The following is a 15,452-nucleotide window of genomic DNA, read 5'->3' as shown; positions in this document are numbered from 1 at the left end:
TTTCCTAGCTGCATTTCAGATACATGTAAGATATTTTTCAACTCAGTCCAATTTACTATTTAAACATCAAGTAGGAATACGAATTGTTAATAAGTTAAAGCCTGCTGGATGATTAAATGTACCATTAAATTGATACCGAGTATACAAGAAAAACACATCATGGCAGTACTTCCTGCCAAGTAACAAAAACAAGTTAACACTTGATTTCAGTTGTATAGTATAGTCAACAACCAGAAAAATGAAAAGCAAAAGAAAAAATTTTCACAAACATATTTTCCAAACCAAAATCTCTTTTGGAAGCCATACGAGAACAAAAAACTTAACACTGCATAATTAGTCTCAGGGTACTCTTCTGCTACCTCTACAACAGTTCCTCTAACACCATCATTATATTCTATCTGTGTGATATGGGAAAAGGTTCTCACTGTCAATTATGAACCCCAAAGTAAAGGGTAGACTCAAGATCCCAAGGCTTGTGAAACCTGAGTGCGTCAAGGGGACCCGGCACTTATTCACTTCAACAGAGGGAATGGACAGAAGTTACTTTTAAAGGGATCAGATAACCACCTAATTGGAAACATGACGAGCGCTGGCTCCTCCTGGGCAGGGAAGGTAAACATCAACTCACATATGACCAAATTTTATTTCTCTGTAAATTACATCTTTCTCGTATTCTCTTTGTTATACTTTTAATGGGATAGAAAAAAAATGTTTATCACAGGAAGAGACCCAAAGACACATTCAATCATTCGGGCTATATTATACTATATTAACTACCAAGGTCTTAGATACAAATGAATGGAATGTACCTGAGGAAAAGAAAGATTAACCTAATCACCTCAATTTTTACTTCTTCCCCAACCTTTTCCCATGAAGGATATAAATTGAATGCAAATTTCTAAAGTGTCATGTATCTTTAGGATTAGGTATTAAATTCGATTGCTTCTAATCTTTTGTTGAATGAGGAAGAGCAGTGATCAGCCATCTTTTCCATAGAGAGCCAGACAGTAAATGTTTCAGGCTCTGCAGGCCATCTGTAAACAAGTAAGTGTGGGTGTGTTCCAATGAAACTTTACAAAAATGGGCAGCAGGACAGATATGTCTCACAAGCCATGGTTTGTTTGCTGCTGGTGAGGTACAGCAATAAATAAAGGGAAAAAAAGAACTGCTTAACAGTATTGCCCACCACAAAGAGGGAACTTCTCAACAATTCAGCAAGAAAGCAATAAAAGAATGAATAAAGATTTTGATTAAAATTAATGTTGCTCTGACATTTTACTTTTAAAAGTATATCAATTTCCAGCTATCCACAAGCCCAGTTTGATGGTAAGGGCATCCTGTAAAAAGAGTTTCTCACTACTATCTTGTTCATGGTAATAAATACTGGCCAAATTTCATTTACTTCAAGTTAATTCCAGTAAGTAAATGGCTGATATAATTATAACACTTCAATAGTGGGCCGAAGGGCTGTAGACCCAGGGACTAAGACTCATTCTCTGCATTTATAAATTGGAGCTATCAAGTCTACCTCACAGAGTGGGTAACAAATTAGAGGATTAAGTACTTAGCACTCAGTATGTGTTTCATAGGTGGCAGCTTTTACCATTACTACTGTTATAATACAGATGATAATATAAAGACATAGTAGCCTGCCAGGGAATAAAATAAATGAGTGTCAAAACTAGGCTCAAAGTTCACTAAGGATGACTCTCTACCGCTATTTAGCATTTTAAATAATTATGAAAACACTTGTCTCAACCTATCTATTTCTACCATATTATGATATAACAAGAAATGAAGTAATCCAAGTATTTTGCATCCTACCCAAGATATGAGTTGGGAAAAAAAGTGTCTAGTTTTTAAGTTATCTATTTTTAAGAGCCTGTTTCATAAATGGAACCTGTTACTGCTACTCCTTATAGATTTTAAACTTTGGATATGGGTGGTTGGCTTATTGGCATTTATGACTTATATCTTAATTGCATTAAGAAACACAAAATGGCTCTCAGCCTTAACGCCATCTTTGTAGAAACCTCAGTGCCATGAGAGCCAAGTGGAGGAAGAAGCGAATGCGCAGGCTGAAGCACAAAAGATGAGGCAGAGGTCCAAATAAACCGCTAGCTTGTGCACACATGAAGGCCACAAGATCAGAAACATGGAATACCAGAGTCCGGGGACACTAGTACAAGTTGTTGGACTGCATGCTACTGTCTAGAACTTGCCTCTCAGTGGATCTAGAACTTCACTGCCATCCAATCGCCAAGGCCACCTCTGAGAGAACCATCTTGCTCATACCAAACAGTCCCTACTGGTCCTTTGTCCTGGACCTGACATACTGGGCTAGTTCTGTTCTCAGTTGTGGCCGAGTGGAACAAGTATACAATAAATCACCTGCTGTTTCAGCTGAGGAATCAAAAAAAAAAAAAACCACAAAATGTATAAGCCACACAAGGTGTGTTTAAGAGTACTCTGCTTCCCAAGAAGCACAATAAAGTTAAAAGTTCAAAAATGTAATATAATATAGCCCAAGTAACTTAGTAAGTAGAACAGGTACAAGAATATAACTAATATAATGCTGAGAAGAAGAGAAGTCAAACAACCTACCCCAAGAACAGTTTCTCTTGTGACCAGACAAGTTCCTTTCAAGAAACAGATTTTCCAAGTAGATTGTAACGAGACACTTGTTTTTTATTTAATCATTGTTATTCTGAGTATAAAATTTGAGCACCTGAGATAAAAGGTGTATCAAGACTGTGATATTGGCAAAGGTTTTATAGGTTTCTTTGTTTTTCAGGGGTTCTTTTTTTTGGGTAAATATATTAACTAATTTTAACCTTTAAAATATAATCTTCCCCTCAATACTAACTTAATATTTGTAAATAAACATAGAAAGATCATAGGAAAATTTAGCATCACATCAAAACTAGCCAGGTGTGGTGGCTCACACTTGTAATCTTAGCACTTTGGTAGGCTGTGGTGGGAGGATTACTTGAGGTCAGAGGTTCGAGACCAACCTGGGCAACACAGCGAGACCCCATCTCTTAAAAAAAATTAGCCTGGCGTGGTACACACACCTGTAGTCCCAGCTACTCGGGGCGCTGAGGCTGAAGGATCATTTGCACCCAGGAGTTCCAGTTTGCAGTGAGCTATGATGATGCCCCTGCACTTTTGGCCAGGCAACAGAGCAAGACAAAACAAAACAAAAATTAGAGTCAATAAAGTAAAATATTCAACTTGGATTTATCCTAGTGTTTATGAGTAAAAAGGAACTTTGTTTACATTAACCTGCTTAAATAAACTCCTGTTTCTATATAGAGTATATGTCTAGCCACAATAGGAAGTCTACTTCTGGTTTTAATTAAATGGGGACACCCAATTTTTAAAACTCCGTATAGCTGATTAACTCAGAAAAAGATTATATAAAACAGTGACATTTATTAACATATTATAATACATGTGGACTTGTATTGAATGTAAAATGTCATAAAAATTATACTTTTTTTATTTTGAGTTAGTGGTAAAGTCTGACTGGTTGAGCTCTAGTTTCCTTAGGCACATAAGGCAGCATATGTAAAGCAAACAATGATCCACTTCAGGAAAGTGGGGGCCTAAAATTCAGCAAAAAAATCAAAAGATGTTCTTTGAAACATACTCACAGTGCAAAAGCCTGATATGGTGCACTGCAGTTTTTGTTTAATGCTTACCTAGTGCTTATCATGTATCAGACATTATTTTAAATGTTTTACAAACACTAGTTCATTTGTCTCGTAAGAACCATATGAGAGAAGTAACAATATTTTCTCCATTTTCTAGCTGAGAAAAATGGAGCACAGAGAGGTCATCTTGCCCATGGTCACATGAATATTAAGTGGAGAGGCTGAATTTTTACCCAGGAAGTACAGCATTGGAGTAAGTGCTCTTAATTACTTACTATATTATGTTGTTATCAAAGGAGTGCTAAGCTTAATTTCTAAAAGTTACAGAGCTTTAAGGGTAGGGACTACATTTTATTCTTGATCTTTAGTATCTAGGTTCCTACACATAGTTGGTACATGAATGCCAACTAAATTAATGCTCACCGTATTAAAAAAAAAGTACTTCACTTTAAGACTGCAGGGGGCATAACTGTTCTACTTATGAAAGTATATCTTATTGTAAGCCATGTGGGCGGGACATATTTATATAACATAAAAACAACAGCTGCCTTTTATGTACCATACTATGCTTGATGCTCTACATGTGTTACCTGATGAATCTTTTAAAAGAAACTTTGCAAGATAAGTATTATGGCCTCTATTACAGATGAAGAAACTAAAGCTCAGGGAGATTCAGATAATTAAACACAGTCTGACTGCTGGTATAATGCACAGCAAGGATTTGATCTAAAGTCTGATTCCAAAGCCTAGATTCTTTTCACCAAATCATGGTTTTGCCCACTTTTTATGGTCTTTCAAACATTTCTAGCTATTAGATAAGGTATTCACCTGTTAACCTCTAAGGTGATGAATATATTAAAAAAGCAAATGATTTCATCTAATACTACAATTCATAGTTTTCAACAAAGTTGTCAATTATTACTAAAGAGTCAGTGCCACATTCAAAATGAATATGAGTGAAATAAACAAGTACATACACAGTTAGCATACTAAATATTTAGCTGAGGTTACAATACTAAATGGCAGATTAAATTAAGTAATATTTATGCCAATTACCTGAACCTTAAATACCGTCAACCCCAAAGTACAAAAAGGAAAAATATCCCTCAGTTCTTCCTTGAATATGGAATAAGGGAACTGGTGGCTGGTTATACTAGCAGAATACTAGTTTATATAACTCAGTCGTGTCCTTCCATTCATATATGTGCCAAATTCTAAGACTGGCACATAGCAGCGCATCTAGCCATTAAACATTTTAAGAACTGGGGCTCTGATAAATGTAGAGTAGAAAATCAAATGCTGCTCAAAGGCAGGTGCCAGACTCCCTTTTTTTCTCTACTAGTGTCCAATGCCATGAAGCCAAGTAAAGAAGGTCTGCTATTTGCACAGAAGTGTACTTGTGCTCAGAAGAGCTCCTAACTACCAAAGCCATTCTGAAAATGAGAACTAGCCCAAATAGGGGCTTCTGCTCTCAACATAGCTTGATAGGTTGAGTATACTGCCAAGAGTCAGAACTAGTGGTACTTTTACACAAATTCTGATTTGCCTCCCTATTACTTTCCATTGTTAATCAAAAAATACAGTTGGTAACACTATTTCCTGCACGACTTGAAGACCATTTTCCAAGAAGTTTGTTCCTGAAGTTATTCAGTAACAGCCGACATTTACTGAGCACTTACTATGTGGTAAGGCAATGTGCTAAACACCTTCACATGCAGAATCTATCCTCATAATGAGGGTTTTGAAGTAACTACTATTATTACTCTCTAAATCTGAGGCTCAAGGAAGTTGCTAATGCAAGTCAGTTCAGAAATCTGGATCTAATCTAGAATATGGCCTTGTTTTTAATCACAATACTGTATACCCAGGGCTGACTTAACACAACAGAGACAGGGCCTAAGACCATGATACTTTTAGGGGTTCATGAAAATGTTTTAATATGTAATGATAATATATTCATTTTAATACTAAGTCATAAAATAGAATTTTAAGCATCTCTTATGGGAAAAGGGCTCATGAAAGTCATAATGCGTCCTTCACTATACCACATCTCCAAATATACACGGGCTTTTACAGCTTTTCTCTATCTTTCCCAATTTACTAAGTTCTCATATTTATTTTCTATCAGGCTCCTTCATTACTTCGAAGGTCTCTATAATTATAATAATAATTATTATTATTTTGACACAGTCGTGCTCTGTTGTCCAGACTAGAGTACAGTGGCCTCATTACAGGCTCACTGCAAGCTCAAACTCCTGGGCTCCAGCGATCCACCTGCCTCAGTCTCCTGAGTGGCTGGGACTACAGCACACGCCACCACACCCAACTAATTTTCCTATTTTTTGTAGAGACAGGGTCTCACTCTTGCTCAGGCTGGTCTTGAACTCCTAGCCTCAAATGATCCTCTTGCCTCAGCCTCCCAAAGTGCTAAGATTATAGGCGCGAGCCACTACACCTGCCCTCTATAATTACTTTTATTTTTTTTTTTTTTCAGTAAGTTAGATTTTTGGGAGAGGAAAAATTATTACCCAATGGTTTAATTCATCAATGGGGGCAAAGCATCATGTATGAGTTCACAACTTCTAATTCCCAGTTTTGCCATATCTTTATGTCTGGGGATAGAGGAATAAAGTCCTAGGGTATATAAGCAGCCATTTCATTTTACCTATTTGTGCAAATAAGCCATGTTATCTAATGTAGAGATTCTCAACTGGCATGTCTCAGTCATAAACAGGTTACAAGTCTTCCAAAAATCTCAAAAGCTCTATGTGACATATGGTGTTTCCTCTTGTGATGGTTCATTTTTGGGTAAACTTGATTGGGCAACGAGGTGCCCATGCATTTGGTCAAACATTAATTTGGTAGTGCTTGTAGGGGTGTTTCTGGATGAGATTAACATCTGAATTGGTAGACTGACAAAAGCAGACTGCCCTCTCTAATATGGGCGGGCCTTACCAATCAATTGAAGACCTGAATAGAACAAAAAAGTTGAGTAAGAGGGACATTCTGCCTGACTTTGGGTTGGCACATCAGTCTTTTCCTACCTTTGGACTTTGAAAAATCAGCTCTGCCTGGGTCTCAAACCTGCTGGCTTTTGGACTGGAATTATACCATTGGCTCTCCTGGTTCTCAGGCCTTTGTACCCACTCTGGAACTACAACATCAGCTGTCTTGGGTTCATAGATTACTGATAAATTTTGGAACTTTTTAATCTCCAATAAATCTTTCTGTCTCTCCCTCTATCTGCATACATACCCATTGGTTCTGTTTCTCCAGAGAACCCTAACTAACAAACCTCTATTTTATAAATTACTACATTGGGGTATAAAAAGATTAAGTATATTGCAAGCCTTGTTCAGCTTACCAGATGGGTGTGCATGACTAGCACCTAGGATCCCAGACTCTGGTTCATGTGCCACTCAAATGCATATCTCCTTTAAAGTACAGCAGGCCCGAGAATAACATTGCTTTGTTGTAATGTTGATGAGGAAAAAAAACAAACAAACAATTCCTGGCAGAGGCTGCTGTCTGTGTGGAGTTTACATATTCTCCCCATATCTGGATAGGTTTCCTCCAGATACTCCAATTTCCTCCCACATCCCAAAGATGTACACATTAGGTTAAATTGGTGTGTCTAAATTGTTCCAGTCAGAGTGAGTGCGCCCTGCAATGGGATAGTGTCCTATCCAGGGTTTGTTCTGGCCTTGCACCCTGAGCTGCCAGGACAGGATCTGGCCACTTGTGACCTTGAACTGGATTAAGTGGGTTGCAAAAGGAATGAATACAAATTATTATAAAATAAAACTTTGTAAGGTCTATGATAATCATACAAATGCATGCTAACAAATGATGTGGTAGGAAAGCACTCAGTGAGCCTGCCAGATTTGTGACTGTTTTTGAACTACATGGTGGTAGGAGGTGTTCTTTCAATTTTCATTTTGCAAACAATTATTCCTTGATCTAACCCACCAAGACTATAACTGCCCTTATTCACCGATTACCCAAAATTGGATAATTATTTTACTTTACTTTTTTAAAATTAATCTTTCTTTCTTAAATGTCTGTATGGCTCACATTTATTTCAATGCCTAATATTAGAAGTGTTTTGTGTCTTTATTTAGAAGTTTGGTGGTGATGTTTTAGTGACCAAAAATAAGCTGTAGGAACTTAACTGTTATTTATATCAATTAGCCTATGGCAAAATTGGTTTTGTTATATGTTGTTTTGCTTAAAGTTACAGTTTCCAAGATCCTATCAAGAGCATTAGGTGTATCAAGAGCATTACTGTATCTTGTATTTAAGGTAACTCTTAAAATTCCTTCAGCATATTTCCAGTTAGTTTTTCTTTCTTGCTTAGAAGCAGAAGTTGATTAATGTCAATGGTTTTAATATGGACAGCATTAGGTCTCACACTTAAGTGGAAGTTTAGAAGAAACATAAAATCCACTGGGTAATTTAATCTTCCATTTAAGATGATACCTTATGCCTCACCACCATTAAATATTAAGTAAGATATCAAGTACAATCTACAATTGTATACTTATCAATCCCCAATTTCAAGCTATATAAAAAGAGTAACCAATTGTAATATTCATCATGCTCTAAAAAGATGATTTGCCCTTTTTGCACAATTTCTGGATAAATTTAATAAAGTATTTCTATTTTGAAATTAAACATTAGAATGTCAAATTTTCTGAGAGAAAAATTGCAAAAAAAAGAAATCAATAAATAAAGCTACCTAAATAAAATAAGCAAAGCTCTATAAGGTCAAAATCTTAAATCTTAATTCCCCTATTTTGTTGCTTACAAAAGCAACAGTTGTAAGTTCAAATGTTCACCCACAGAAGGGAAAACCTGCACAAATTGTAGACAGATGATTTAATAAATGAAGGTAAAAAGGTAGGACTGGATATATTCAGTTTCAGAATGCTGACTTTCTGATGAAAACACCAGTACCAATCTCAAAATAACACAAGTCAAACAATTAGTGATTCTCTTCATTTTCCTTTTTGTGATACTCTTAATTTTTAAAGCTTTCAAAACAAATCTTCAGTTAATAACATTTTCCCAGTAGTATTATAAATTAGATGGCTACTATGAAAAAAATGACTTATAGTTTTCTTTTCTATAGCCAATTAATATAAACAGACTTCTTACCAACTTCCTAAATTCTCAAATAACATGCATGGCATCAGCCTAGCTCACAGCAACCTCAAACTCCTGGGCTCAAGTGATCCTCCTGCCTCAGCCTCCTTAGTAGCTGGGACTACAGGCATGCACCACCATGCCTGGCTAATTTTTTTTCTATATATATTAGTTGGCCAATTAATTTCTTTCTATTTATAGTAGAGACAGGGTCTTGCTCTTGCTCAGGCTGGTTTTGAACTCCTGACCTTGAGCAATCCGCCTGCCTCCGCCTCCCAGAGTGCTAGGATTACAGGCGTGATTCATTATCTCTTTTTTTTTTTTTTTTTTGAGACAGAGTCTCACTTTGTTGCCCAGGCTAGAGTGAGTGCCGTGGCGTCAGCCTAGCTCACAGCAACCTCACACTCCTGGGCTCAGCAATCCTTCTGCCTCAGCCTCCCAAGTAGCTGGGACTACAGGCATGCGCCACCATGCCCGGCTAATTTTTTGTATATATATATTTTTAGTTGACCAATTAATTTCTTTCTATTTTTGGTAGAGACAGGGTCTCGCTCAGGCTGGTTTCGAACTCCTGACCTTGAGCAATCCGCCCGCCTCGGCCTCCCAAAGTGCTAGGATTACAGGCGTGAGCCACCGCGCCCGGCCTTCATTATCTCTTTTTACCATACATCTAAGAAAAAAGGCATCCTGGCTATTTCAATGAAGATTCCTTTCAGAAACATTAAAAGGTTAAGAAAGTAAAGAATTATTAAAATAACATACAAAATGGTCTTTTGAAAAAATAGACTGCTTTGAAAGAAGGGTTTTGCAATTGTTGTGATTTTGTTTTGTTTTAAATCTTAGCCCAAAAAGTGAAGAACAGTTTTGACCTCCTTTCCATTTGTACAATGGAGCTATCACTACTTGCCTTTTCTATAATTTATAAGAATGTTAACAAAAGAATAAAATATACTAAACTCTGGGCTCTCAGAAAAAAATTATTCACTAAAGGAAGAAATCTATTTCTCAATAATGTTCATGTATAGCTTTTATATCAAAGCTTGAACCCTCTGAGGCTTGTTGGACCCACAGCCAATTGAGAATTAATTTAAGAACATTTTATAAGTTTGAAAGAATTCTTGTTGGCTAACTTTTCCCTACCTAAGTAACAAATTATTGAAATAAACCCAAGGAAGACATATTTATTAAAATTTTAAGATATCTTTTCGGTAGGCTAAAAAAAGGGAAGTGCTAAAAAAAAAATATGGACCTGGACAATGTCATACACCAAATATAGCTGTAAGTGGAAGAAACCTGAAATGACAACTACACCATTTGACCTCACAAAACAAACGATTGTTTCTTATGTTCAACTGAATTAACTGAGTTCTGAATTCTAAGTCTGTCACAACATTCTGTCAAAGCACAATTTGGACAAAACCACTTGATAGCATTCTGTTCAGGGCGCTAGTTGTATCCAGGTAAGATTCAACAGGAATAAATCATTTAAACTTTTATTGTTAAAAAGCTGAACATTGTAGCAACTAGAAGAAACACTTTAAGAAAAACATTAATAAATCCAATCCTCTCCAAAAGAACTACATTAATGTACTATTCCAACAGAATCTGAAGGACAAGAAAGTGCTGGCCACAAGTCTTTAGGAACAGCAGGATAAGAATGAAAGTCGTTGTTTGATCTTTATCCACTTCTGAATCACTTACTCAGCAGGCCTTACCCATTTCCCTACCTCAACTTTCTTCCCAAACTTCTTCTTCTAGACCCTTCGGGCAGTTTCTCTTCCCCAACATCCACCTCCACAGTCTGCTCATTTTGCCTAATCCAATCAGCAAAAATTAAAGTCTGAGGCCTGAGCCAAACAAATCTCAGGAATGCACATTTCTAAAGTTTCGTTTTATTTTTACAAAAATAAAATCATACTACAAAATTTTCATTTTTCAGCAGATTGTTTTTCATTTTAAAATTTACTTTCATTTTATCTTCACAAGAATTATTTGAAGTAGATATTACCTTATTTTTATATACAATTGAGTTCAAAAGTAACCTATCTAAAATTATGTAACTTTTACATGGCTGGGTCAAGATTCAAACTTAGATATGTCAGATACCACAAAGCCCAGGGGCTTTATTACCTCCTACATCCAGTTATTAAATTATACATAAATAACCTCAATCAACTTGTATGATGCAAGAAATTCCTATTTGAAGTGGTCATACTTTTAAAAATTCATTATCTGATGATGTTAAAAATTCTAAGACTACAAATTAAAGATCATCCAATACCAGTGTCACCCTATACTCTAGTGAGATGAAACTCACTAAAAGGGACAGTTAGGTCAAAACCTACAGTCCTCATTTAGCATTATAATTAGTTCACTTCTTGTTTAAAATTGCAAGTGTCTGCCTCAATAATAAATCACTCAATAGAATACACATTAGCCAAACCATGTAATAATTGAATTAGCAAATTAAACTACTCAGACACCCAAAGCCAACTGAAAAGTGATTAACTGTGCACACCAAATGGAAATACCATAATTTCCCTAATATCTTAATGTATCAAAGCAACGATGTGTAATCATTTCAACTAACAAAGACTTTGAAAATATTTTTAATTGAAAATGATGTGTGTAGATGCTGATTTTATTCACAGTATCTTTAAAATAAGCCTGTGAACCAGGTGTTATATAAATCAATTATCAGTATAAAGCAGTGATTTTCAAGGGAGTGCCCTCTTCCACACCCCTGGAGTTGAAGAAAGGTAACTAGCAGATGGTACAACTCTGGCCTGGGAATGACCTGGATAGTAAGCTATAACTCTAGTGGCTAATTTAGGTCAAAATAAATCTTAACGAATCTTCTCTGAAAGAATCTGAACCAGGCCAGGCGCAGTGGCTCACCCCTGTAATCCTAGCACTCAGGGAGGCCAAGGCGGGAGGACTGCTCAAGGTCAGGAGTTCGAAACCAGCCTGAGCAAGAGCGAGACCATGTCTCTACTAAAAATAGAAAGAAATTAATTGGCCAACTAAAAATATATAGAACAAATTAGCCAGGCATGGTGGTACATGCCTGTAGTCCCAGATACTCGGGAGGCTGAGGCAGGAGGATCGCCTGCGCCCAGGAGTTTGAGGTTGCTGTGAGCTAGGCTGACGACACAGCACTCACTCTAGCCTGGGTGACAAAGCGAGACTCTGTCTCAAAAAAAAAAAAAAGAATCTGAACCAGAAAGGATAATGTCCAAGGGCTAAGGAGTAAAAGTATTCTGCCTGATACACCTACTCCTTAGGAAGAATAAACCTATAACCTATGTATGCATACATTTGTAAGAAATTATACCAAAATAAATACGATCATAATAAGTCAACCTATAGCCATTACTTATCTTAGATCTAAACCTTGAGTCATCTCATACTCTTACCCCAAGTCTTTCAGTAGCTGTTAAATTATGAGGTTCAAATCTGCTTTTTTTTCCTAATTCATTTTCTATTTCTCAATTCACTATAGCCTTCACCACAGGATGAGGTTTCAAATTCTGCTTGCTTTCTCCTGTACTTCGATTTCTGAGGTCTTTAATGGACAAAATTAACAGATTTTTTTTCCCCTGAAGCTTAAAAACCTTCTAAATCTCAGCTTAAGGTTTTTAAAAAAAAACACTGTAAAGGTAAAAGCTGAAGAATTACAGGAATAGTTAATTAGCTAATAAATCATTTTTTGCAAAAGTGCTATTTATAATTACCAAAAATCCAAGTTGATGAATTTCTATAAATATTAAAGAAATTCACTGAGATAAAGAAAAGAAAAATCTCAGGCTGGGTGCAGTGGCTCATGCCTGTAATCCTAGCACTTTGGGAGGCCGAGGCAGGAGTTTGAAACCTTCCTTCCTCCTCAAGGTCAGGAGTTTGAAACCAGCCTGAGCAAGAGCGAGATCCCGTCTCTACTAAAAATAGAAAGAAATTAACTGGCCAGCTAAAAATATATAGTAAAAATTAGCCAGGCATGGTGGCGCATGCCTGTCGTCCCAGATACTTGGGAGGCTGAGGCAGAAGGATCACTTGAGCCCAAGACTTTGAGGTTGCTGTGAGCTAGGCTGACTCCATGGCACTCTAGCCTAGGCAACAGAGTGAGACTCTGTCTCAAAAAACAAAAAAACAAAAAAAGAAAAAAAGAAAAGAAAAAAGAAAAATCTTACCAAGCTTTACTAAAGGACTCTCTCTTTGTAGTTTCCCAAAGGGTTGTGAAAAAATGTAACTCATCTACAAATCACGCAAGCAATTATATCATAATGAGATGAACAGGTACTCAGTTGAAAAAAATTTTTTGAAAATCTGAATTAGAAGTCGCCACAGCAATTAATATCCCATATATAAGAGAAAATTAGCGAATACCTGAACTGAAGTGGCTGATTCCTGTAAATGGCCACTAGCAACCGCTCCTTTGGAAGTTGTTAAAGGGACACTGTGCATTTTGGGGGTTCCTGGAGTATCAATATTTTCATCTGTCCTATGTGACTGCCAGGCTTCCTTTCGATGATGAGATTCAGTAGCTTCCTGGTCTCCAAAAGCAGCCCAAGAACAACTATCTTTTTGTTCATCCTCAAAAGCATGCCAATCTACAACTTGGCTAGGACCAGCTGAACTGAAGTCTGCAAAATCATCAGAGTCTTGAAAAGCATTGCAGTCATCTTGAATATTTGGCACAGAATCAAATTCTCCAAACTCACCTTCTTGCCCATTTTCCAGTTTTGAAACAGGTTCAGTGCCTGTTCCACTAGACTTTCTTGCCAACTGACATCCCTCTGATAAACTATCAGAAGTCTGTTTTAGGTCTGACTCGGTATATATCATTTCCTCTTGGCAGGAAATAGCATTCATATTCCCAAATTCTCCAAAGTCATCACCTGGTTCACTAAAATGTGGAAAGTGCTCTGAGGACTCTTCAAAAGTGGCATCGCTCATTGAATCTTGAATACTAGCAACAAAAGGTGGAGTTGTGCCACTGGCTGTGCCAAAGTCACCAAAATCATCCTCATTGGTATCGTCGCAAGTCACAAAGTCGTTACTACTATCACCATTTTTTACACTTACAGAATCATCCAAAACATTTTCTTCTGTGGGGTCAATGTTTGGGCTTTGGAAATCAGTAAACTTTCTACTTTCTTCTTTGGAAGAACCAACTTCATCATCAGCGTCAGAAGTTTTAATAGAATCCATGCATAGGTCAGCACATTTTGAAGTAAATAAATCAAGTTTTTCTTTAGTTTTACATTGTTCACTCTTAATGGCTTCTGAATCATCAGCTGAATCTATCAAACTCCTAGCCTTTGATTGAACACTTGAATTTAAAATGTCATCCTGTTGCAGTGTTGGAAGGCCTTCTTTTTCAACACTGAAACCTCTGTTAGTCATTACGCTGATTTCTGAAACACAAACCTGATCCTTTCCATCAGTGTCTCCTTTATTGTCAAAGCTTCTACCCAAAGACACTTCTTTTACAGAATTCAGTTCATTGACTCTGTTAATTTTATTGTTTTCCTGAATAGTTAGTGCCTCTCTATCATTTAAAACTGCATGTCCTATCTCTTCTAGTTGTATCCTTTCCTTTTTGGAAAATGTGGCAAAATCTGCAAATTCCTCAGCAGGGCTAGGTACAGAGTCTAAATTATACTCAGTGCTATGAGTGCTAAGAGGCTTCCGTCCCTTTGAATCAGCTACATTGTCCAGATCATCTGTTCCCTGAGGATTTACAGTTTCCAACACTGCAAACCCATTTGTTAGAATCTCCAGACAAGGAGGCTTTTCACCATTGCAGCTCTCTAACTGCTTGTTTTGATGAACATTCATATCAGTTCTAAAATCTCCTGGAGAGAAACTTTCAGGTGTTCCAACATTTTGTCTCTGCTCCACTACTTTATTTAAATTTCCTGGACTTTCCATGCCATCAATGGAAGTATCTAAAGTTTTGGATGAAATTCTTTCTTTGCTGGTGGTAGAAAGTAAAACATCAGACTGTCCTTTCACAGGAGTTGAAAGTTCAGCAGCAATGTCCTTATCATTACCATTTTTAATGGACTTAAAGCTTGTAAGGCTATCTACATTTTCTGAGAAATCATGAATTGGCATAAAATGGTTTGAAGGAACAAATTCTTCCTTGGGACGAGTATAATCTGGTGTATCAAAATCAACAAACCCTACACCAGAAGGGCTAACTTCTGAAAACCCACCAAATTCCCCAAATTCATCATCATCATCATCCTCTGCTCCATTGTCCAGTGGTGGTGGGGATGAAGAATACATTCGAATGATGTCTGGCTCCATTGTTCAGCTGCTTTTAAATCATTAATTTACACCTGTAAAAAAGAAAAGATTTTTTTTTTTGAGGGGACAGATTACATAGAACAAGATCTTTCAAAATTCTCTCAAAGCTACTTTAAAACAACGCAAATTTACACTCCTCCGTTTTGTATCTTTCAAACTATTTTTCTTTTAGGTGAAATTACTTTACACAGCTATAGATATACTGGGAAAAAAATTCTCGATTCTAGTGTACGATACCAATGACACTGGTAGTATATTAATGAAATTCGGAGGTTCCAGAAAATTTAATACTTATGAAAGTATACCTATAAAATTCTCTCTAGGACACTGGCTTGTTCT

General features: G+C 36.7%; 1 protein-coding gene across 2 annotated transcripts in view; it reads right to left on the bottom strand.

The window, feature by feature from the left end:
- The window catches only part of AFTPH (aftiphilin), a 69,204-nt gene that overhangs the window by 26,289 nt on the left and 27,463 nt on the right, over positions 1-15,452 (bottom strand). For both annotated transcript variants that reach the window (XM_012764921.2, XM_012764922.2), the window contains exon 2: positions 13,185-15,145. In XM_012764921.2, the coding sequence (XP_012620375.2) occupies positions 13,185-15,113 (1,929 nt within the window). In that variant the 5' untranslated portion in view covers positions 15,114-15,145. The remainder of the gene's footprint in view (positions 1-13,184; positions 15,146-15,452) is intronic.

The sequence above is a fragment of the Microcebus murinus genome, chromosome 3 (assembly GCF_040939455.1).
Source record: "Microcebus murinus isolate Inina chromosome 3, M.murinus_Inina_mat1.0, whole genome shotgun sequence".
Lineage (NCBI taxonomy): Eukaryota > Metazoa > Chordata > Mammalia > Primates > Cheirogaleidae > Microcebus > Microcebus murinus.
This window is presented reverse-complemented; position numbering and strand designations above follow the sequence as displayed.